General features: G+C 38.7%; 1 protein-coding gene across 6 annotated transcripts in view; it reads right to left on the bottom strand.

Moving 5' to 3' along the window:
- Nucleotides 1-6,001: 6,001 nt before the first annotated feature.
- LOC148019816 (alpha-soluble NSF attachment protein 2-like) overlaps nt 6,002-24,880 on the bottom strand; it is a 45,548-nt gene continuing 26,669 nt past the window's right edge. For 3 of the 6 annotated variants that reach the window (XM_087699995.1, XM_087699993.1, XM_087699996.1), the window contains one exon: nt 15,957-16,304. In XM_087699995.1, coding sequence (XP_087556121.1) covers nt 16,224-16,304 — 81 coding nt within the window. In that variant the 3' untranslated portion in view covers nt 15,957-16,223. Of the gene's footprint in view, nt 6,134-7,332; nt 7,490-11,012; nt 11,432-15,956; nt 16,305-24,880 lie in introns of those variants that run through there. The other 3 variants (XR_015694876.1, XR_015694877.1, XM_087699994.1) reach the window with 3 other exon arrangements.

The raw sequence follows: 24,880 nt of genomic DNA, 5'->3' as shown, positions 1-24,880 counted from the left end.
CCAAATTTAACCAAAATCTACATGACTATATTAGAAAAATAGATCAATGAGAAATTGATTCAAAGTTGGTTTGATTGTTAGAGGAGATTAAAGTAGGTAGACATTAACGATCCAAGGAAAAAAAAGTCACTGATTTGTTGTAGTAGAGATTTTTTTGATTTTGATCTTGGTAATTGTTGATTGTTGTAGTAGATTGGTTATGTATAACGATTCATCTATGTATCAGACTTTGTTGTGTGCATTGGGAAAGAAATTAATATAGAAAATTCAAGCTCTGGGATGCATGCATAGCTCTCTAGATGATACATTGTTCTTGCATTTGAGTGCAACTCACTTGAGCATTCAGAGCACTCGAGAGGTAGAGAGGAGATATATGAATTGGGGGTTTTGAGTGAAACTAGAAAAAGAGGATAAGGTGATTTTTCCAATTACTTAGGTACTAAAGGATTTGAACATGCCAGAGTGTAACAAATATCTTGACTCATGAGTGTGAAGGCAAAAGGATGAGCACGTACTTGAGAGATCTAGTCTTTCTATCATCATAGAGACATGAGAATGAAGGAATAAGATAGGGAAGAGAGAGAGGCCAAGAAATCATGCATTTTTGGAAAGAGAGAAGTAGGAGGAAGAGAGTTGCCATTGGAGAAATGCATCAACAGATAGGGGTACTACTGTGGAGTGTCAAAGTAACAAGTGCAAATGAGCCTATCATGTAGTAGAGGGATAGGGATTTGTTAGGAGAAGGGGCAAGGGCTACAATAAATAGAAGATGTTCACAATCAATTCAGAGAGAGAGAGAGAGTGTGTGTGTAATATAGATATTGTTTCACTTAAAAATGATGTCCATGCTACTTCTTGAATTGGCTAGAATCTTTACTCAAGTGATAGTTGCACTTAATTGTGATCAAGACAATCAATTTGATCACTCGGATAGTGGCCACTTCATTTGACTCTCCTTAACCGAGCAACAATTGATTTTACCTCTCAATTTGATACTTGTGATGAAATGCACTTGCATGTTGATGGTTGATTGATACCTATTGATTGCATAATACTTAGCTAAATAAAGGGCTTTGACCACTCTCAATGGCATCATGACTACCACCCAAACCCTCATCAACTTGACATTCAAACTTGTGAAGACATGTCTACCGAGTTAGCTTGACTCAAAGTGCAATAATCATATCTTAGTCATCTGACTAAATTAAAGTCAATGATAGACTGAAGGCCCATGATAGGCTCAAATGCAAAAGGGAATGGATTAGAATGCAAAAAATGGTGATAGACTTGAATTCCTGAGTGTTGTGAAGCCTCGACCATGGTGTGAAGCCTCGACCAAATAAGAATGTTGACTATCATTGGTCATGAGCATTAGCTCCATGTACCCTCATTGATCATCAGCACCAAGAGTGGCATGTTGATCTGATTCATATAATTGATGCCAACTAGAATTGTGTGAGTAGTGCCAGTCAAAATTGCACATTAGTTATGTGACTAATGCTAATCGAATCATCACAAAGGCACCGTTGTCATTCGGTGCTCCATATTCACTGTTCTTCCCTTTTTATAGTCATCTCCATGCCTTCTTCTCCCCAAGAACCACAAGTTTTTTCTTGCTAAATCATTTTGATGGCATTTGCAAGTAATGAATAGCATCTCAAGACACTATCAATGCTACGTCTTCATAATATAAAGGACGAGTATGGACAATGGATAGGGGCAATGTTCAAGAAAGATTCATGTGTGTACATGCAATAGAGAGCAACAATCCCTCATTGAGTAAGACAAGGTGATTTATTGAAGAATCATTAGAAAGGTAGATTGCTCGAGTTTAAGGAGGCTTGAGGCAATGGTCTAGTTGCAATAGTACAACATGTTTACACTATAAAGGATTTGAGGCTTCCTCCCCATGATATGCATCACAGATTCCCATGTAATTAAAATCTCCATAGTAATACCCCTTTTCTTTGTTATGCTGCTTTATAATCATGAATTTCATCTACTTATATGTATATTCTCTCCTTACAAGTATTTTTCCATCAACTTTAATAGATGAACAACCCTTTAGGAGCTAAATTGAATGTGTGAAGCTTATGTTGATGTTTGCAGAACTTTTATGGTTGGGAAGTCTTTGCAAAGCATTCTCAACTCTATTTTTTAAAAAAATTTATAAAAATTTGGTACCTATATCTCTAAATCCATATGGTGCTTTTGAACTTCTTCATTGCCTAGCATTTGAATCCCTTATCGATGTGGTCAATGAAGCTACTTGCAACAAAGATGGTAAATTCACAACTCCATAAAGTTCTCTAAGCTTCAGGATCTATGGACCTTTCTTGATTTGTGTCATTTCAAGTTTTCGTGTATATTTTCAAGGCTACTAATTTTCATTGTTGTCCTTCTACATTTATTTGCAAAGGTATAGGTGAAGATTCCTTTGTATCTATTTTTAGAGAAGATTGAAATAAGATGGATGTCCACCCTTGCACCTTAGGTATCACCCCCAACCTAATAGATGAGTCAAAATCTAGCATGTGGACCTTACTTGACTAGGGTTAATAAAGCCCAAAGAGGTAAATTTACTTTTCTCATTCTTCTTTTACATGCATTTTTTGCATCTTGAGGCATCCATATCCATTTGTTAGTGCAAGTGAGTGAGAACCATGAAGGAGGAGCTTACTCTCCTCTTTTTCTTGTCTATATTCAATCACAACAATGGTGAATCATAGGCTTGGATTGTGGAAAGTTTTCACTTGGATTATGCGGCTATCTACTTCACATTTGATGATGGACTATAATGAGAAGGCGAGTAATAGGTGAGCCTACTACAACTTTGAGTCTTCATTCATTCTTTTATATATATATATATATATATATATATATATATATATATATATATATATATATATATATATATATATATATATATATATATATATATATATAGAGAGAGAGAGAGAGAGAGAGAGAGAGAGAGTGTGTGTGTGTGTGTGTTTGGATTGGAGTCTAAAGAGGAGAGAGAGTCATACTCCACTCTTTTGTTGACTTTAAAACAAGTAAAATAATACATAGACTATAAGATTCTCTATTTATGTGGCAAGGAAGTCATTGATTAGTAGTTGAGATGGGAGAAAAATGTAGCCTATCAAATAATGTAAGCAAAGAAGACTAAAAAGAACCGCTTGTAATCCAAGAACATGAAGCTTCAACAAATAGAAACCCAAAGAGGAAGAATAGTAACCAAGATGATAGCTAAAGGTGCCTAAATCTTAACTTGGTGAGAGAAGCCACTAGTTTTGTCTCCATACTAGTAAGAATTCAAATGCAAGTTTGATCCTTGGCCTAGAGAGAGAGAATAATATATTTATCCCATTAATGGACAAGATAGAAAGACGCAACCACCAAGGCATAGCCAAACATCCAAGGCTCTAGCCTAAGAAGAACGTATAGGTCATGAATGTTGATGCAAAAAAAGAAGTATGATGGCCATAGCTCTCGCCATGGTGTACAAATGTTTGCAATGTGGAAGGAGTGAAATGCATTCCTCTAATGAATGGTGGCAATTGATCATGAGCCCCTTGATCATCTTTATAAATAGGATCCAAAGACTCATGAATTAGAGTCTCAAACTTTGAAGAAGAGGAAATATCTACCAAGGGAGCTACATAAGGTGTCTATGACTAGGATATTTGTGGAGGGAGAAAAACATAATCCTCTAAGAAGGAACTTAAGATGGCCTTTTAATGCTAAATAGAAGAGGGATAGAAGGGGAGAGTGCCGCAAATAATCTCCTCAATACTCATGGTGAAATCTATATTGTGGAGTCATATAAGGGAGTGAAAGTGTATAGCCCATGTGGAACCCCTAGTGGGTGACAACCTTTATCTCAAGATGAAGCAGGGTGTAGAGCCAAAAATGGCAAATAGCCATTGCCTCTTGATGGAGTGTATTGCAAGGTTGAGGATCATGCAAGCCATTGAATCCTAAGACGGGTGTGGAAAACCTTTTTAGTTTGTTAAGTGGTCTCCACGAAGGCTTCTTTGGCTTGATGGCCTTCAAGTTCTCGAAACAGATTAGAATACATTGTAGGCATCTTATTGCCTGGAGTATGTAAGAAGTAGGAGAGGAAACGTTCACAGAAATTTGATGGCAACTTACATTTGTCTCCATGAGGGCGTGTTGTCAATGCCTTGATGTGCTCATTAGCATCTTATTCTTTAGAGCATAGAATTTGATAGCCAGTGTATAACAATTTGTATAGCCTAGAACAATGAGTTGGCATAAGGAGTGCCTTTGAGAATATATGTATACTTCATTTGTCTAGGGATCAATGGTCAATGATGACAACCTAAGATAAATGACCTATCTTGTCACAATAGGTGTGCCCGCTAGTCTATACTACACCTTGAAGAAAAGAAGTTGTAGCTCTAGTGTGGCACACTTGTAATAGGACGAGGGAGCAAAAAATAGTCCTCCTAACATCATTATTGAATCTAATTTGATAGTGATCTTGTCACTCCTCACAACAAGTCTTCTTGATGAAGGGTGAGGATCTTTAGCTCAAGAGTGCTCCCACTTTGGAAGCATGTAAAAGTAGTAAATTAACTTGAAAACACATGTAATGGAAGAGTGATGCATGAAATCAAATGATGATAAAATGGCCTTAGTCCTCCCTATCTTTAGGACTGGGTTTGAGGGGTAAGCCAAGGACTTCATGATGATGGAGTGCTTTGAGAGGACTACTTTGTCTTGGCTGATGAAGGGTAGAAAAAGTTGTAGAAGGAATGCACACAATAATGGAGGGATAAATGTGAGTCTTCTAAGTAGAGGGATGTCAAAGAAGACGTTGAATAAATATGGGTAGTGAGGGCAGAAAAATGTAGCCGTCCATATATTTTGGTGATGAAAAAGTGACTTTGAAGGGTAGCAATAGAAAAAGGCATGAGTTTGTTATAAGAAGATGACAACATTCAGTTAGGAGCCCACTCTAGGATGCTATAATAGAGAATATGGCAATTGTGGTGACAACCTCAAGAAGGTGGGCATCAAGCTATATGAACACAAAAATATTAATGATGATGACCAAAAGAGGTGGAGACTACATTAATTCATGAGCAACAACCTCCAAGAAGCTAACCACAAGTTCACAATAGGTCTAAACAATAACCAGGGAGCAACCAACAAACATGGATGGCATCTACAAAATTGTGGGTGGAGGCTCCAAGTCACTCCAAGGGAGGAAGCAACTCCAAAGAAGGACACATTGCTAAGCACCAAGGAAGAGAAGTTGATGAAGTTGGGATAATGCATGCCAATTCAATGTCAATGCCAGCCTTGATTTTGGTGGCTCAACAATGCTTTCATCATTAGTGAGGCTCCAATTACGTAGCATGAGCAATTCACAACGATCCCCTTTGTTGGGCTTTGGTGCGAAGGCAACAAGTCTCAAGTCATGTTTTCCTATGTTGGTTCTATGCCAATAAGGCCCAATCAAGAACCTCTTGCCACAAGTAATGCTTCTACTTCCATGAATTATATACCAATATTCATGGGTTATTTACATTTGCAACACATTAAGCCCTCTATTGAGTTAGTATAATTGCATGAGTTATTGCTATATTAATGGAGTTTAGACATGTAAGTGCCAAAGAAGTTGCAAGATAACATGTAGTCCTCACTTTCTAACTTGATACACACACCCACAAAGGCTATCTTCAACATTTGAACAAGCTCTCTTAAACAAGTGCTCATCAAATCAAATCATGAAAATCGCCTTAGTAAATGGTGATGGATGGAGTCATGCATGTTGCGCTTGGCCTTAATTTGGGAATCTATTTAGACATGACAATGTCAATATCACAAACTTAGTAGATTGTGGCAATATGCAAAGTAGACTTTGTTGGACATTTGTATTAAAATGGACATTCATAAATCTTGGGCATCCACTTATTGGAAATCCTTGCATTGAGACAAGGGATAATGTAGTTAGAATAAATCAACCTTACAATAATTCATTGAGTTTCACATTTACAATATCTACAGAGTTTCAATACCTCAAATTATTGCAACTATAGTGACTTTGGTATCATTATGACACCCTTGCAAGGTTAACATAGTTGTGATAACATGTTTACTACAACGACAACAAGTAAGCAGAATTAGCATCAATATTAGCCAAAACTTGTAACTCTATAATGACCTCATTAAAACTTGCAACCAGATCAAACTTAGACATGAATCACTCAATACCTTTCTTGGCCTAAAACTTTAAACAATATTGTGTTCACATTGAAAAGAAACTATTTTAATACAATAAGCTTACAATGAATCAAATGTAAGATTTTTTTTCTATAATCATGAGTTGGTAGAGATACAAGTATGAAAGAAGAAGATATGAGAGTTTTTCCAAACATCAACATAAGAGGGCAAAGAAAGAGTACAAGCAACAATAAAGTTGAGGCTCATATCTCTATCATTAAGGATCGTAAAAAGGAAGAAGATACAAAAGATAATTGTGCACAAGTACATGACAAATCAATCTAGGAATGAAAATTGTTTAAAGCTCTCCAAAAAGCTTCGATCTTCGCACAACTAAGGGGTTGCATAAATAGATCTACCAAGTTACCATGTGTAGGCACATAAACAAAGTTGATCTCACTGATAGCGAATTACTCCCATATAGAATGATAGTGCACTCCAACATGGTTTGTGTGAGCATTGAGGACTAGATTTTAGTAATTATTTTAGCACAATCATTGTAAATAGCAATAGGAGATAACTAATCAACACCCAAGTCAAAACCAAGCCATCTAAGCCATAGACACACTAAACGATAGTTCTAAAGGTTGCCCTAGATTCAATCTCATAGGTGGAAATTGCTAGAGTAGACTTTCTCTTTTATTGTGACATATATGTCAAGCACCAATATGAGGCAAAGCTGGCTAGTGGGCATCTTATGATAGAGGCAAAGCTGGCTAGTGGGCATCCTAATATCATAAGAGCCAATCCATCACAATCACTAACAATTGTGGATTAGCACCACATGGATAAAATAAAGGATAATAATGTGCGCAATCAAGTATTGAAAGATCCTCTCCATAACTTACCAATGCCTTGAACCTAAGCTATGTGCAAACCTTCTCACATGTGATATTGCAAACTACACATTTTGCCTAAAGAGGCTAACATAGTAAAGAGACCCAAAAATTGACTACTATAACTATAAATAAACTAAATCACCTACATTTTGAAGTCTAATGCAAAAGTAATCACATGCTGATATCCATCAAACCAAATCTTTTAAGTAAATTTTGATTTATTTTGACATCTCACTACCAACTCCATCATTTTGTTATATGCATTAAGTACTCAAATATTAATGTACTAATCCCAATTTTGAGATTTCAAAATACAAGAGTGCAATTCATCTTTGGAGGAAAAAATTGTAGTGTCACCTGGTTCAATGAGCAACGAATCATCCACTTACAACCTAATGACAAGGAGAACGATTTTGTCTTTTCTCACAAAAAGTGCACTCTCAATTGAACTATTTCACAAACCACAATTTAGGAAATATGCATTTATTTCAAACAAAGCTTAAGGATGTTTGCTTAAGACCATTAGAGCCTATTTTGATTTGCATACTATGGCCTCATGTCCCATAACAACACAATAAGGAGCTTGAGAAATATATACCTACTTGTGCAAATCACCACTAAGAAAATTAGTCTTAATGTTCAACTAATTTACATTCTATCCATAATTGTAACGTGTCCCCTAGTATCATCCAGGACACGTCTTAGCAGTCCATCGGAAAGGATGTCTAGAAAGCTCCGCCCGGCACTCCCATGGAATGTTACGGGTTTTGCGATCTAGTTCTTCCCGCGTCTGCCACGTAGCGGAAGTATCCTGGCCGTTCCCACTTAGGATCGACCGGAATTAGGGTTTTCCTAAAGGGTCATTAGCTAACCGCAACTAGCGTCAGACCCGAGCGAACTACTTTACGCAGAAATGCCAGGTCCGAAGCGGATTCACGCTGCACTTGGTTCAAGGAGAATGGGAAACGAGAGGGATGCAAAGCTCAACCTCTCTGCCATAAGGCATAGTCCCATTCCGTTCCCCTAAAACAGCGTAAATCGGGTAAGACGTAACTCTAGGTCATCATTCTCGCTATTCTTTTTGATGATGATGATCATTCCGCTGTTCTTCGAGATTTTTGAGAAAAGTTCCCGGCTAACCGGGACCACCCAACCGTAGGACGGACCCATGGCCCATCCTCCGCACTTTCCTCGGTTTGTTTTAGTTATGTAATTATCTAACACATTAATTTGACATATAACAATCAGCTTCTTTAATTAATCTTGTTAAGCACTGGTTCCTTCACGTAATCTTATCACGTGACATATAAAAACAACATCAAGCAAGTTCTTTTAGCATCTCATCATTTTATCTTTGAAATACAAGAAGTTCCGCCCGTAGGCTTGTCCATAATCTCCCCGAAGGCTAACCAGTAATCTCCAGGGATCACTATTCCAAGCTTCCGCCCGTCAACTAGTATGCGGGCCTCGAGATCCAATCCCGAGTCACGTTAGTCTCTTGTACAGGACCCGGAAGGCGAGGGATTTACGGCCAGAGCCCCCCCTGGCACCCAAGCGTCCTCCTGCTCCAAGTAGAACTCAACGGAGAGACCTCTCGCGGCGGGTTCGGTCCACGTTCCCGGCGCGGTCAACAACCCCCTTGGTTAGGGTCAGGCAGGCAGTCGGGGGTAACTGAAGCTGCCTCTCCCTTCAGGCCTTTAACCTGAAGTATAGGTACTTATTTAATTTGTAATTCATAATTCAAACAGAGCCCTAAAATCTCTAACAAGCACAAACATTTCCATTAATCAACCCAGTTGTATGGCAAACTGCTAAGGAAGTGTTCTTTCCTTTTTTCCTTGTGAATCAATCACAAAATGATTTCATTCATGTTGCGCAAGTCCTGCGATGGAATAATTTGTTTAGATTCTTTAGGCTGACGTATGTCAGGCCTAGGGTTTCTTCATTTAGGGACAAACCCTAGTTTCTTATCTTTATGAAATTATTGTCCTTACGATAACGAAAGTAGTCAAGTGTTAGGGTATGAATGTTTCTATGTTTAGATTGGTTCGGTTAGCTTGTGGAAGGTAATCTTACTTGTCTTGTCACAGTTTTACTATCCTTGTGACAATTAACTTTCCCAATCAATACAGTTTAATTTGGCATATAGCATAATGCCAAGATGATACAAAGGCGACAATACTCCTTGGGACAAAAGGCCTAGCTGAGAAATTAGTGTATACACACTTTATTAGTCCCAAGTCCTCAAATAGCAGGGGAAAAGTGTTAATAGAGTGTCATCCAGCAATTCCCCATTACATTTTCTTTCCAAATGAGTTCGTATACCTAATTTTTATACTTGTTAATTCCTAACATTTAACTTCCGTTTTCTTTAAAGATGAACTCGTGCCAAATAACAACCGTTGTCTTGCTAAGATGTGCAACTAGCAAAGATAACTCCCTAGTAATTTTAAGCATCGAAAGAAACCTTTCAATGAATTTAGCCATTTTACCATGATTCGTTGCGAAAAGAATAAGACTAATGGTGCAAGATATGATTTCTACACTTATAGTAAATGGTTAATCTTGCCTATAATTTTATAATGCTTGATGCAATTTGAAGAAAGCTAATTTGTATACATTGTCATTCATAAGCTAACTCCGTTAAAAAATAACTCGAACAAATATATCCTATCCTTAACAGACTTAAAACCGAATTGACACCAAGAAGAAAAACCTGGCTTTGAGGTGAGATATCCACATGGATACCGGGAGATGACCCTCCCGCAGCTACACCTTGGACTTTCTTCGGTGGCATCGTAGTTCGAATGTGAGATAGCCTTTTTCTTTTTCTTCTTGGAATTCCACCGTCTTCTCCTTCCTTATCTTTTACACGGCTATTTCTCCCTTACGGAATACCATACGAGGCCATGATGAAGAATTGGATTTTTAAGACATGGGAGTGTGTGGACACCGGCTTGTTTGATAAAACTAAGAACACAAAGCTTAATTAAGAGAGCACTTGCACAAGAAGATCTAAAAAGTGAGTGAAGGAATTAATGTAAGAGAATGGAAGTTTGCAAGGTAGCCTAAGGACAAAGTAGGCCTATGGGTGTGACTTGAATAGTCTAAAGAGCTATGAGGACGGGAAAAGGGCAAGGGCTTAAGGGGGGAAAATTAAAACCGGGAGGGGAAACAAGGGGGCTTAGGGGGAAAATTTAAACCCGGAGGGTAATAAGGACTTTGGGGGGATTAAAATCCGGAGGGGAAAAAACAAGGCTTAGGGGGGGAATTATACCGGGAGGGGGGGGGGGGGGGGACAAGGCCTTAGGGGGGGGAATTAAAAACTCGGGAAGGGGGGAAACAAGGCCTTAAGGGGTTTAAAAATCCCGGGAGGGGGGGGGGGGGGGAAAACAAAGGGGGTTTAAAGAAGAACATAAGGGGGGGTGAAAGGGGGCTAAGAAGGTTCTTTTAGGAGCTTCCCCCCAGGAAGCTTCTAAAGCTTCCACGTGGGGGGGAAAGCTTAATCAGCAGATCGGCGGGACTGGACGGACTGCAGCAGTCGATGGCAATGGTGGAGGGCAGATGTCGGCGTGGCAGTGGCGATTGGTCTTCCTCCCTTCAGCTCGGAGTTATGGCGGCGCTCGGCTCTTCTCTCACGGCCCAGCCTCTTCGTACAGCGGCCCCCTCCCCTCGTTTAAATAGTGGAGGGAGGGGGATCTTTCCTCATGGCGTGTTGGCTTGCATGTCCTCCCTCCCTCCACAGGCTCCACCAAGGAGCTTACAGCTCCTTCTATTTCCCTCCCCCTCCAGCTCGTCAGTCGGCTGGAGGGATAAGGGGGGGGAATTTAAATTTTTTTTCCGTAAGTCCCATTTTTTTTTCCACGCGGAATATTACAATAATGTACAACACCAATGCAAGAAGAGATTGAGTGGTAGTCATACATGAAGTAAGTGCAAAGGCTCAACATAGTCAACCCCTTCTACTTAGCATAACCCTTACACCAAGCTAAGTCTTGTAGCTATCAATGCTACTATTGACTTTTATGTTCCACTAGGTCAACCTAGTATCAATGGCATTTTCCCCTAAATGCAAGTCAAATAAAATCCCATGTGTGATTTTGAGTATAGAGCAAGATCATTAGCAAATGAAAAATAAAAAGCGATCATAGTATGAGTCTTGATAGGAAAAGAAGTCATCGATTTGATACCTTTTATAGTCGAAAAATGCCATTTAGGCCACTCTTTTGACTCATCAATGGTTTGCCTATCTTCAAGCAATGCATTATCAAAATCCATTATTCTATCAACAAGTTCAAATCATTGAGAGATATATGTGGTGGCCACACATGAGTCTGTGTAGATAGCAAAGAAATAATCTCCCCATTAGTATGTCCAATATGAAACAAGGAAAGGAGACTAGTAAGGAGATCTAGAGTATATACACATTTCCTTTAACATGAGATAAAGAATTGCCTTTTACATGGGAGGAAGAACTAGCTACATTTTCAACAAAGAACACATCACTTCTAACAATGAGTTTCTTTATAGTAGGATTATAAAGTCATCCTTTTTATTGTAGATGTTGTATGCTACCAAAATTACACTTCATGACCTTGTCATCTTACTTTGTGTGTGCTTTCATGTATTAAGACTCCTTAAAAAGGAAATAAATATTTCAAACATGCACTACAAATGGTAGATTCATGTAAATTTGCTATAGTCATAAATGAATACTATCATATCTCAAGTCCAAATTGGAACCTTGTGAGGCCAACAATCAATGCCAATTCCATTGCTCAGCTTTCAAACAACAAACCATTATTGCATGCTAAAGCTATGGTACCTTTCAAGGACTAATGTCATGTTCCTAAAGCACAAGTATGCCAAGAAGCAATTGAGCGAAAATTCTCTCTCTCAAGTGTCTATATAATTCTCAAGCTTTCAAAATGTATCATATTAAAGAGAAGAAAACGTATGATGTCTTATTATCCTAAAATATACCAAGAAGTAATTGATCCAAATTCTCTCTCAAGTGTCTATATAATTCTCAAGCTTTCAAAATGTATTGTATCAAAGAGAAGAAAACATATGATGTCTTATTCTCCTAAATTAAGTGAATATGCAACATGAAAACCAAAAATACTAAGAAGACTAGCATGAACATCAAAAAGAAGAATCACAACACCCATAAGGAGCCAAAGCCAAAGAAAGGCTAAAGCTAGGGGAAAAATACCAAGGACATAAACACAAGGAGATAAGAAGAACCACAAGCATCAAGCACCAACATGAAGACCAAAGACACTAAATACCACAAAGCAAAAAGCAAGAGTCCAAAGTTCCAAGCAACAAAGAAAAATATCAAGTGAGCAATTGAAGAGCAAATACTCTCTCAAGAACCCTTGTAACTTATCCCAATATTGTAACTTGAGAGGTCAACCACTGTAGTTTGGGGGGTGGGGTTCTTTATCCACCATCCATTTGACTCTACCAAAGCTATAATAAAGTTGTGAGTTAATCCTATACTAGGCCAAGAGTAAGGGGTAGGATTGTTAAATCATCCAATGTAAAAAAGAGCACAACCTACTATTGGGAGGGGATGTTGAGAATATGCAAGGATAGATCAAGGTTTGCTAAAATTAATATGGTGCAATAGAATCTTAATATAAAGCATGATTGCATGCTAAGTCAATTACATAAATAATGATGCAATCCATGGAAGAGTTTCCTATAAAGAGGAAACTACCACGATTGGAGAATCAAGGTGTATCACCATCGGAGGAAGGTGATGTGTGATTATGGGGCTAACCTTAGAGTCATTGCTAATCATGCACTCGCATATTCAAAAGTGCCTCATGAAAGGCAACAGAACATTTGGGTATGTTAAGCATAACCTCATTGGCATGGCTTCAACCTCCACATGTATGGGCTCTCAATCAAACCTTTACAATGAATTCTCATGCTTCTCCTATATCATCCTTCACTTCTTACTACTCTTGTCTTGCCCATACTTCTCTAAGTTCTCTAGATTTGCTCCTTGTTAGCATGTCATTTGATTCGTATGGTTAATTTTTTGACATATACAAAGAGACGTGAGATTAAATCTTAAAACTACACCATCTTGCTTCAACAAATATACCATTGTTTTAGGTTTTGGAGGAAAATTCAGATTTCAACTATAAAAGAGAGTCTTTTTAGGTTGAGTTTAAAACTAAAGGCTCAAGAAAGCAATTGCAAGACATACGCACAAAAAACCCTTTGAACTCCATACACAATATTTGATTTTCTTCCACAAAACACCCGTTTTTAATAAATCTTCAAACCAAAGGTTCAAGAAAGCAATGGCAAGATTGCCAAAGTGTTATTATCTAGTGATGTGCTGTATACAAGAATATAACATGCTACTGTGGGCATTGTGAAAAGAGATCATACTATATCAAGCAATGGACAAAAAGCTTAGAGATAATGCTACAAAACCATAGGTATACATAATAGGTTAACCATAATAGGAAAAGGGAAATAGAAATTAGAGGGCATGATTACAATATGGTAGAAATACATAGTGTGTTCATGGCATCAACTATCAAAGACTATGTATTAGCAATAAATCCCATCATACATCAAAGCAAGATCTCTAAGATTGTAGATTTAAGATACCTTTTTAGGTCATCCTTGTAGTAGCACACATAACTACACTTCATATGACATTCTAAGTCTACTTACATCACGAAATACCAAACAAGGATGTGCGAATCCAATGGTCATGCTCACATGGATGTCATACCTAGTGGCAATGTGCTACTTTGTCAAGGCACTTCATTTGCAAGGCAAGTCTCAAATTTCTCCATGCAAATGGAATTGCAAAAGTCCTAATGAGGTTACAATGGAATGACAAAGGATTGTAACAGAATGCTAATGTCTAAGAAAGCTTTAAACAACTATATGTACGAAATGAACTGGGTTGCCATTAATGTAAAAGCTTTAAGATGATATTGATTCGTTTACCTTATTCATGCTCTAGGACTTTGAAATTTAAAAGCAATAGTGATTAATCTTGTCGAACTAACTTGTTGCAATCTTTCATTCTTTTGGCTATATATTAATTTGTTTTGTCAAACCTCTAACATGGCTACCATTCTAACAACCCTTACATATTCATATGGTGCCATTTCTATGGAAAGTTCAAGCTTCAAAATAAATTGTATAATGGAACTTGTACTAAATTAGCATGTGAGTGTATAAAGGTCAAAGTCCTTTTCGAAATGTAGTATTTTATTGTCATTTTTTGTGCATATTATAATACATCCTCCAAAAAATTTATTGCAATAATAGACAACACATCATAGTAGTATGCATTGTTTTAACATAGACTTGAAATATTGGAACAATATATTTATTTTTAAATTCATTTCACATGTTAATCCGAATAAAAAAATTCATATTAAAATATTTAAAAAGGCATTCATTTTCAAGTCTGATTAAATGTCAAGTAAATGGTCCACATTAAAATGATTCATTCACAAAATAGCTCCATGATCAATTTATTGGTTACATGATACATAAACATGTCACCTCCTTGTTTCCATTTGATATGAATGTAGCATTGCCTATACTCAATAATCTAATAATTGTTAGTTTAAGGCATGCTAATACTATTCCAATGAGTGCTAATGATAAAAGCCAAGTGTAAGTTTGGGGACACTATGCACCATAAGACTAGTGGGTCCTATATTCCTCTTTTTCTTGCTAATAACCATTGGTAGCCACATCTTATCCATTTAAACTAGCCTCCGAACTTTAATGTGACAATAATGCTTTGTTTATTTTAGAAGCATTTAAGGGGTTCCCTCATTTGTATCTTCACTATCAAAATGGACTTTGATAGAGTTTCTTTTTTGAAGGAGTGTCAACTAAGATATTGTTGGCATCCTTGTTAGCTTCGACACTACCTACTCCATAGTCACACTTTTGTGTAAAATGGTGTAAAATCTTGAGATCCTTGCGTTTCGTCCTTACGTTTCAAATCCATATGTTTGGCTTTCTTGCTTGTGCTCGTATTACTACCACACTTTTGACTAGCACTATAACTTCTTTGCTTGAAACTAGAAGCTTGCCTTAATATATAGTTTGGGCTAAATTCAAACTTGTGATTTGTATCACCATTTGGACCTTGAAGCATAAGCTTTCATATATTGTTCTTGTTAGGTCCAAAGCAAGTTAATATGTTACGTTCAAAGGTTTAAAGCACATATGGGGGGTGCCTTATATCCACGTTCTCCATCTTTTTCGTAATCTCACACCATACCTGGAGTGTTTAATCAATGGAATTGATGGAACATTCAACTCTGAACTAGTGAAAAATCAAAGTCAAGTCACACGCAGCACTGAAGATTACAAGCATGACAATCGTATCCATAACGTATCTTAAGCCTCCAAAGAAATCCCCACATACTGTCGGGACCGATGGTACTACGTCGAGACTAAAAATGTGGTAATGTCACACACACTCTCCTGAGTTGGTACCTGCAGAAGATCAAACAGGTGCCGTGGAATGATAATGATGATGATGATGATGATGGAAAGCTTAAAGCGCATCGTCTACGGTTATTATCCGACGGATCGATCTCTCTCATGGAGATGGACTGAGAGAATGTATCATATGGCTGGCCAGTATGTCAGATCTTGCGCCAATCCCGCTCCGTTCTTTGCATTTGATCTTGCTATGAGAACTACTGACACAGCCAGTCGCATTAGCTGCTGAGGCAAACAGGCCCTCGCATCCAATGTGGAACTTGGAAGCACGCGTGCGTGTTGAAAGTGGATGTGCCCATATGCATTATGTCCCATCTCAAAGTTAACCAAGATTATGAACCATGATACCCCATTAAAACACGTCGAGCTCTCGTTGCAAAATACCTTGGATAAACTCAACGTCCGTCTTTGCAAAATCTCGGCTTCCAGACAAAAGCCTGGAAGGTGAATTGATACTTTGAACGCGTGGCCATGGGCATGTAATAAGGCGGCCAGGGGGAAAAACATCCCTGCAGTGTGGCACTTATTGACATGGATGACATGATGAGCTTGCAACTCAAATTTGGTGTTCTGTCCACGTCCTGCCTTTCTCAACCCTCTTTAGGTGCGCACTAATCAGGTTAAATCAACATCATTCAGCTCCTTCTCCTTAAGAACTCTCTTCGTGTCGAGAAGGATACTTGTTTTCCACTGGTCCTGCATGTGTTATCATAATGATTGAAAGCTTACATTAGAGCAGTTTATCAAAAGCCACACACCTTTCATTGGCCTTTGAGAGAGATGCAGACCACACAAAATCTTACAATATAAAAAGAGAGAGTCATTAAAGACTATTGCAGGCTATCAAGGGCATTATACTAGACACCTTGCACAACAAAACCAACGATGACAACAATGCTAGATTGACAATGTGAAATCATCAGACCATTAGAAACAGGCTGCCATGGGCTTTTAAACAAGAGTTATTCCATCCTACAGCAAACACCTCCACAATGCAAATCATTTCATCAGAAAATGTTATTGCCTCAACTGTCTACTTTCTTTGCTTTGTGGGTAGAACATATGTTGCCAATATGTTTTTTCAGGCTTAGGATAAGCTCCTAAACTGTTTGGCAGCCAAGTTGTGGAGGACATGGGCACATCCATCAATGGCACGCATTCAATAGTTGAGAGCCAAATATTAATTATTTATTTTATGTTCGAGCGGAAAGGGCACGTTGGTTTGTGAACCTTAGTGCAAAAGTTTGAACTAAACTATTGGACAAGAGGTCAAAGTTTGGGCTAGTACACCCAATTTAATATTTATAGCTTAAAATATACTTTCATGCAAAATGTCAAGAAAAAATGCTGAAAAAAGCCAAGCAATGATCATCATAGATTTGGGTGGTGGTCATAGCCTTTGTCACGGGGACATGAAATTTTGAGATACTTTAATCTTGCCAATAACATTTGATTAAGTTATAAATCAAATGTGCAAGGTTGTAACACATGTGATACACATGGCAACTATTTCATGGTAATAGGCCAAGGATCCTGAGGATGCAATGGATGTCAAAGCAAAAGTTGTGATAAGTTATGCCAGTAGCGCTTTGGAGGCTAGTTGGTGTCAATTTTGACCTGACCTTAAAGGACTAGCATTAAGTAATTAATTAATGTCAATCTAAGGGTCAACAAAGGTTGGGGACCACTCCAAGTTGTAAATGACCAAGCCATTTTAATTATAGATGGTCTTATTTAATTTTGGGCAAGGTCAGAAGGGCTAAAATTAATTTTCTGGCATATTTAATCATGAAAATTAGTTAAATGATTGTATAATGCTGAAAAATGAGTTTAAAAGGCTACCACTTGGTAAAAATACCCATGCAAACTAAGAAAAAGTTTTTGGGGGCTAGGTCTTAGTCATTCAATTATTTTATAGCTTGGGGGGAAGAGAGAGAGAGGGGAGGGGGGGAGTTGTTGATTCATTTTTTTATCACAGAACATAAATTTGCTGCAGAACACAGTCATCTAGGGGCCTCAATAGGCAAGGGACAACAAGAAGACACCTTCCAAGGGCTGGCAACATCATTGCTAATCAAGTGACAACATTTTGCAAGTGCCTAGTAGTAGATGACTGCATTAAATGCAGGCTAGAGCAGGCAACAGACACATTTTAGGGTTTTCTCATGAAGAAAATTAAATTTCTCTCTCATCTTGGCTTTCTCTCATCCTTTCTAGTAATTTCTCAAAAGATCTTAGCATTTCTCAACCATTCTCAACAAATCTCAGCCAGATTTGGTGGATAGTAGGAGGATTTCTGTTGTAAAACCCTAAATTTTTGTAGAAAATTAGCGTTTGACAGCACCTTGGGATCTATGCCAACAAGAGAAGGCATCATACACTAAAATCAACACTTGAAATTCGTGGAATTGACACAGATTTCAAATGCCAACCCATCCATTGTAAATTGAGAAAATATTTGGTCGGTTGGAGGTTCCATTTGTACAAGTCCTAGATGAAAATCAAGGGAAAATTGGCCCAAATTGCTTATTGATTGTATGTACAACAAAGGGGTTATTGGATTAGCAAAGGAGATTGTGGAATCTCAACTTGTACACTGTCCATTAGCAATCATAAGTTAAAGAAATATCGAAAGAAGTGCTAGTTTTGGGACCAACTAGGTATCTATTGTCCAAGATTGTTAAGGTAATGTGTGCATTTCAGTTTATGCTCAGTTATTAATTGTTGTGATTAAGTACTTGATCAGATTTTACCACCCTATCCGAAGAGGAAGATTGGTTTCATGGCTCCATTGTCGAGATACCACTCAATCCCTTGATTTGGTGGACCCGAGGCACCCAATTGCAAGCCAAAGCTTTGTGCTAGTACTGATCTTTGCTCTCAGTTGAGAAATTACAACAATGTCTTCATACATTGAGATAGAATCAAGCAGTGATGATGCCTCTCAGTATAAGCATTCACATCGGAATGAAGGAAATGCAATGCTTGATCTTGGACAAGGCTCAAACCATGGACAAAAAGCTGAAAATGTTGTTGTTAGGCAAAATGTAGGTCCTTCAAGGCATAATGACGTTGATGACCGGCAAAGTGAAGAGGAATTTGATGATCAGTTCAAGAATCGGATGAGGGCAGCAACAAATCTCTTTGTTGAATTGGCAAAGGATTCTCACTTCACCTGAGTTTTGAATAATCCAAAGAAGGATAGCAAGGGCAAGAAGAAGAAGTCATCTTCTACATCTTTAGGACAATAAGGTGCATTGAAGAAAATGCCAAAGCCTTCATTTGAAACTCCCAAAGATGCTATGAAAGCAAAAGAGTTAGCACATATGGAGCAAGGAATGCAAATGCAAGGCCATCATGAAAGTGTCAATCCAATGGATTTTGGACAACCAAGCATGTACGCTATGATGGGGCAGCCAAGATACTTCGGTGACAATACGATTTTTCATGCTATGAAAATGATTAGACAGGGACCACATACAGGAACTTATGGCATAAATCCCTATGGTATGCAATGGCCATTGCATGGTGTGCAAAGCCCAATGTATTCGGGTATGGCTGGAAATATGCAAAACCCTATGTATAGTAACATTGGCTTGATGCCTAGGCACAAAGTAGCATGTTTGGTAATGCATCTACACCCTAAATGCTTATGGGGCTCAAGGAATGGGTGCTAGTCATGCAGATGCTCTGTTTGGTGTTGGTTTTGATATAAATTCAGCGAATGCACCCTTTTTGCAGCAGCCAATGTATGACAGCTTGGCACCCAAAGGGATAGCAAAAGACTTTGATGAGGGTTGACTTTCATTCAACAATTTGATGTAGCCTACTTGAGGGAAACCTTCACAAAGTCCTCAAAGATTCGAAAGGCAACCACTTTCTTGAAGGGGAATGCATGGTAATGGTGGTCCACTCTTTTGATGCAAGGTAGAGCATCATCAATATGGGTACAATTCAAGCAAGCGTTTGCAATTAGTTGACAAGTACCTTTGAGGTGGACATCATGACAGCTTGGAATAAGCTCGATGTTAAGGAATGTAAGAATTTAGAGTAATATAATAAGTTTTGGGATGTGTTGCTGATTGTTACTTCTTCTTATCGCCCCGAGTAAGTGGAAAAATATATTTGTGGACTGCCCAAAGAAATTAAGGATTTTTGCATTAAATCCATTGTGTCTAGCATGTCTCGGCTCATAAAGACTATTGCTACAGCAAATACTTTGCTCCATAGGAAGGATTCAAGCTTCCAAGAGAGTGAGGAGAAGCTAAATAAAAAGTTGTTTAAGGTTGAGAAAAGGTCCAGATTTGAAAATTAGCCTGAAAAGAGGCCAAAATAGCAAAGAAATGGCTTGAAACATTGGCACAACGTAGGGAATTGATGGCTACAAAAAAATGTTTTATTTGTGAACAAGATGATCAAGTTGCAAGGGATTGTCCCATATAGGCAACGAGCAAGAAAGTCAAAAAATCAAGGAGATCTTAAGGAAAGAAAAGAAGTCCAAAACATCATTGGAATTGGTGCCCAATGGTGTTAACGATTAGCCACATGATGATGCTATTGAGTTGTGTAGAGCATGGGATAAAATTAGGAATCAACATACATTGATTTTCTTTGATAATGGTACACGAGCCAACTTCATCTCGGTTGACATGGCAGCCCGTCTAAGCATCAAAGAGGATGCATGGGAAAAGTTGAAATGGCATGTAGAAGCCATGCAGAGCCTATCACACCACTCATTGGAAAGCTTCGGTTGCATATATAACGATATGTGAATAGCAGAGTTTTTCATTACTTCACTTGAGGGTTGTGATGTATTGCTTGGAATGCCATGGTGTTACCGTATACATATAGTGATTGATTCTCGTGCAAAAGAGATCACTATTCAACATAAGGAAAAGACACTCACACTTGATCCAAAGTTGAAAGGAAAATCTGTCTTTGTTTTATCTGTAGTTGCCATTTCTAAAGTAATGAAAAATCATCTTTCAATGTACTTGGTTTTTACTAAGGAAAAAGATGATACTGAGAATGTTGGGTCTCACCCATTCAGTTAGTTTACAACTTGGGAGAGAGAGAGAGAGAGAGAGAAGGCAGCATTTGGCCAGTTGGTGGTTCCATTTGTGCAAGTCCTAGGTGAAAATCAAGGGGCAATTGCCCCAAATTGCTTGCTAATTGTATGTATAGCAAAGGGCTTTTAGATCAACAAAGGAGATATTGGAATCTCAGCTTGTACATTGTCCATTAGCAATCAAAGTTAAAGAAATACCGAAAGGACGTCTATTTTGGGGCTAACCAAGTGTCTATTGTCCAAGATTGTTAAGGTAATGTGTGCACTTCAGATTATGCTCAGTTATTAATTGCTATAATTAAGTGCTTCATCAGGTTTTACCACCCTATCCAAAGAGGAAGACTGGTTTCAGCCTTGGGCAGTTTGCTAAGAGAAATAGGCTCTTTTCTCTCTCTTATAAGCTTATGTATTCAACATAGACATGCTAACCAGGGTTGCATGGGGTTGGGCAGACTTCCTCTCACTTGATGACATTGAAATTCTTGTTTGGCTGTGATCTTGATCTCGGCAAATGCTTTTTGAGGCGCTTATACAGAAATTGATGTTTTCAACAGGTCCAGTCAGTTTTTGGAGTCTGCTGGCTCAGTTGGTGATAGCAACTGGTATTAGTGTGAGCAGATAATACTGCGCTGATCTATGAAGAGCAGGTACAAAGACAAATCCCTGGTTAGAGAATGCTAGTGATTGGGCTTCAGAGCAGAATCAGACAGTTGAAACTGAACTGCCACAAGGGGTGCCAAGCTTTTGGGCCACAATCTGTGTCCATCTCTGAGCACAAGCAATCTAGCTCCCCTCAATGTGATTTATTTATTGATTTGTGATTAAGTGAAGTGCATGTTAAGTTTATAATGTTATGTTTTGGGCACATTTGGTGAGTGTTGTTATGACATTGCAATAGTTGATTCAGCAACCTCAGCTTGTTGATTTTATGCAGCTAGTTCCCAATATTAAAGGAAAAAAGGTTGTCCCACATCCTTAACTACCTACTGGGGCTCATGGGCAGTCTTCTCAATCAAAGGCATTGCATGCACTATCACTAATAATACCGAATGTATAGGGACCTCTAATTCAGAAGTATGTTTGTCCAACAAGGAATAATGTGCACTCCGCAGCATGTTTCTTATGAACAGCCAACTATTCCACAACTTGCACCACTTCGTCGACAATACTTTTGCAAGGGTTTCATACTTCAAGTTATGGCTGGTAATGCCCCAAGTCTTAAAATGCAGGAACTAAGTTGCTGGTTTTTACGTTTGGGGGGTTTGTAAACCAGCATGTATGGTAATATTAGCTTGCAATCAAGCAATTAAATTGGTATGTTTGATAGTTGGGAAGCCATGCAACGCAATTTGCTATGCAAGGTCCTGGGGCTGATCCTATTAGCTCTGTAATGGGTTTTGTAGATGTTAGTTTGGCACCACATAAGGCACCATTTTAGATTTTGGAGAGCATGCATGAGGTTTCCAATCAGTTTTTGTCACATGAAATATCATGATTAGTGAGAGCAATTGATGATAAATATTAAGGACAACAAGGACCTAACCAAGGATAATCCAATTAGTTTTGTCGCATGATGGGTCATTGTTCATGTGAGAGACAATTGGCAAAGGCACATGGGACAAAGTGGCACTCCATATAGTCTTAAGAAAGGTCACTGTTAATGTTTGGAATAGATGGCAAATGCGATTTGGAAGAGGATGTATAAAGAATCTGGGGCAAAAATGATGATTGACTTGTTTGTTAGAATTTGCCGATTCTATGGGCAACGCCCAATGTAATTTGTGTGGTGTGGACACTTATTAAAGTGTCAATGTAAGGTATGTACACCTAGTGTCTCAAAAACTTGAAGTAGTGACACTAGGCTCTAGAGTAAAATAAACCTAACTCTAGTTAGTTGGTGGAAGACTGGTTAGGTCAACCCTTGACCTAAACATAAGTTGTACTTTCACTCCATCTTTCATTCAAGCAAGTACACTCTACTCTTTTTGCTTCAGCTCACTCTCTTGCCGTCATTGTCTCTCCTCTCTCTCTCCATAGCTAGCTGCCATTTTCCAACATTTGGTATCAGAGCAGCTGGTACGCACGGATTCCATTCAGCCACCGTCAACCGGTGCCATCCCGCCCAAGGTCCTACTGCTGCCAGCTTGGTTATTAGCTCAAGGAAGAGTTTTCAGCTACTGTGAGGTGCTACTGAAGTGGAGGAGCCGCCGTAGCTAAGCCATCTCTGGTCTACTCCAGATCTGTATAGTTCAGCCATCAGCTCCAAATCTGTCCATTTGCTTCAGATCTATCTAGCTCAGTCATCTGCTCCAGATCTACTGTTTTCAGCCTGCGCGCAGCCCTGTTGTACGCAGTCCAATGCACAATCCCACACACAACCTTGCACGCAGCCCGAGGAGCTGCTGTTTTGGAAGAGCTGCTGTTGTTTTCAGCTCTGCCCGCCATTTTATCAGTCCTGCCCGCCAATTTCTGCAAACCCTAAAAAGTGCAGAAACCCTAATTTTCAGATTTGGGGTTTTCTCAAAATTTCTGGAATTTCCAATCTATTTCAGCCATCTCTTCTCGAATCTCAACTCATGCTACCCAAAAATTTGGGGCTTTTCAGTTTTTTTGGATCCGGCATGCATCACGAGGCAAATTTCGACTATTGTTCACTGCTGTCATGCATCCTTAGGCAACATTTTTGCAGAAATTCCAAAAGGTACAAATTTCTTCAATTTCTTTGAAATTTTAGACAGAAATTTGGGGCTTTTGCCCGATACGCACTCCAAGGCAAGCAACAAGCAATACAACAACATTTAATTGCTATTACAATCAGATTGGGCAGAGAATTTTGGAAAATTTCATTAAATTTTGGAAAGAATTAGCATTAAGTTGCTGTATTTTGTACTTTTGTGGACACACATTTCGAGGCGGGTGTGGTATAACAATATAGTGCTGTAATTTTCTAGCTGAGTGCTGATTTGGGTGGCATTGTGCACACTTTGGCATTTGAGTGACAGTTTGGTTCTTGTTTCTTAATCTCGTGGGAAATTTTTGTACTCTAAGGAGTATACTCTATACTTTAGCATTGAAGTATTTGGCTGCAGATTTTTGTCTATCATTGACAGCATGGCATGTCAAGGGAATAATGATCAGAGCAACATCCTTGGTGTCCTCACTCAGGAGGACAAACTTGATGGCTCAAACTACCCACTGTGGAGTTTTATGGTCCGTAACCTTCTTGTGGCGAAGGACTTCTTGGACTATGTTACAGGTGATTTGCAGCGACCAGGGGATCTTGCACCTCAAACACCTCAACGTAACGCTTCAGGACAGATTGTTGATACTGCTAGTGGTGGTATTGGTGTTGCTACTGCTACTGCTCCTCTCCCTCCTCCTGAGGATCAGAGGAAATGGGACTCAAAAGATGTACAAGCACTTTCTTTGAGTGCCTTGTCAGTAAAAAGGGCAATTATTCTGCACATTCGGTCTTGTAAGACCTCAAAATCAGCATGGGATGTACTTGAGCGTATGTTTGCAGCACACAATGAGGCCAGGATATCCTATATCCTCAGAGAATTGGCCAATGTGAACATGGATGAAGGTGATAGCATGACAAAGCACCTTACTCACATACAGGATTTGCATGAGCAGCTACTCAATGTTGATGAGGTCATTTAGGATGCTGAATTGGTAAACATCACACTGAATTCTCTTCCAGAGTCATATCTTGGTTTCCACACCTCTTTGATGTTGTCTTTGAGGGAGGAGCAGTAGCCTCTCACATTTGTGGAGTTGGAAGGTCGCTTGCTGCTACAAGAGGAACATACTTGGAAAAATGTAGCATTGCATTCAGGTGATGTGGCTATGCTTTCCAAGTTCATAGGCAAAGGAAAAGTCAAGCAAAATGTAAAAAATCAGCAAAAGGGTAATCTTGGACAGCCATCAAATAAGGTTGTCCAAGACAGAAAAGACTAAAAAAAAGGGGGAAATGCCATTATTGCAAGAAGTCCAATCGGCGGTCACTATATCGATGAATGCAGAAAGAGATTGGCCAAAGAGAGAAAAAAGAACTCCAGTTTGGTTGTCCAAGAAACATCAGTTGTAACTAGCCTTCCTTTCGTGGATGTGTGGTAAATCCTTGATTACAACTTAATTACAACAACAAACAATAAATGCAAATCTGAAAATACAAATTTACCTACTGATCTTGGACAATGCA

This window comes from Lygodium microphyllum, chromosome 19 (genome assembly GCF_053477565.2).
Source record: "Lygodium microphyllum isolate KBCC chromosome 19, Lygodium_microphyllum_v1.1.10, whole genome shotgun sequence".
Taxonomy (NCBI): domain Eukaryota; kingdom Viridiplantae; phylum Streptophyta; class Polypodiopsida; order Schizaeales; family Lygodiaceae; genus Lygodium; species Lygodium microphyllum.
Note: the sequence above shows the minus strand (reverse complement) of the source record. Positions and strands in the feature narration are given on the sequence as shown.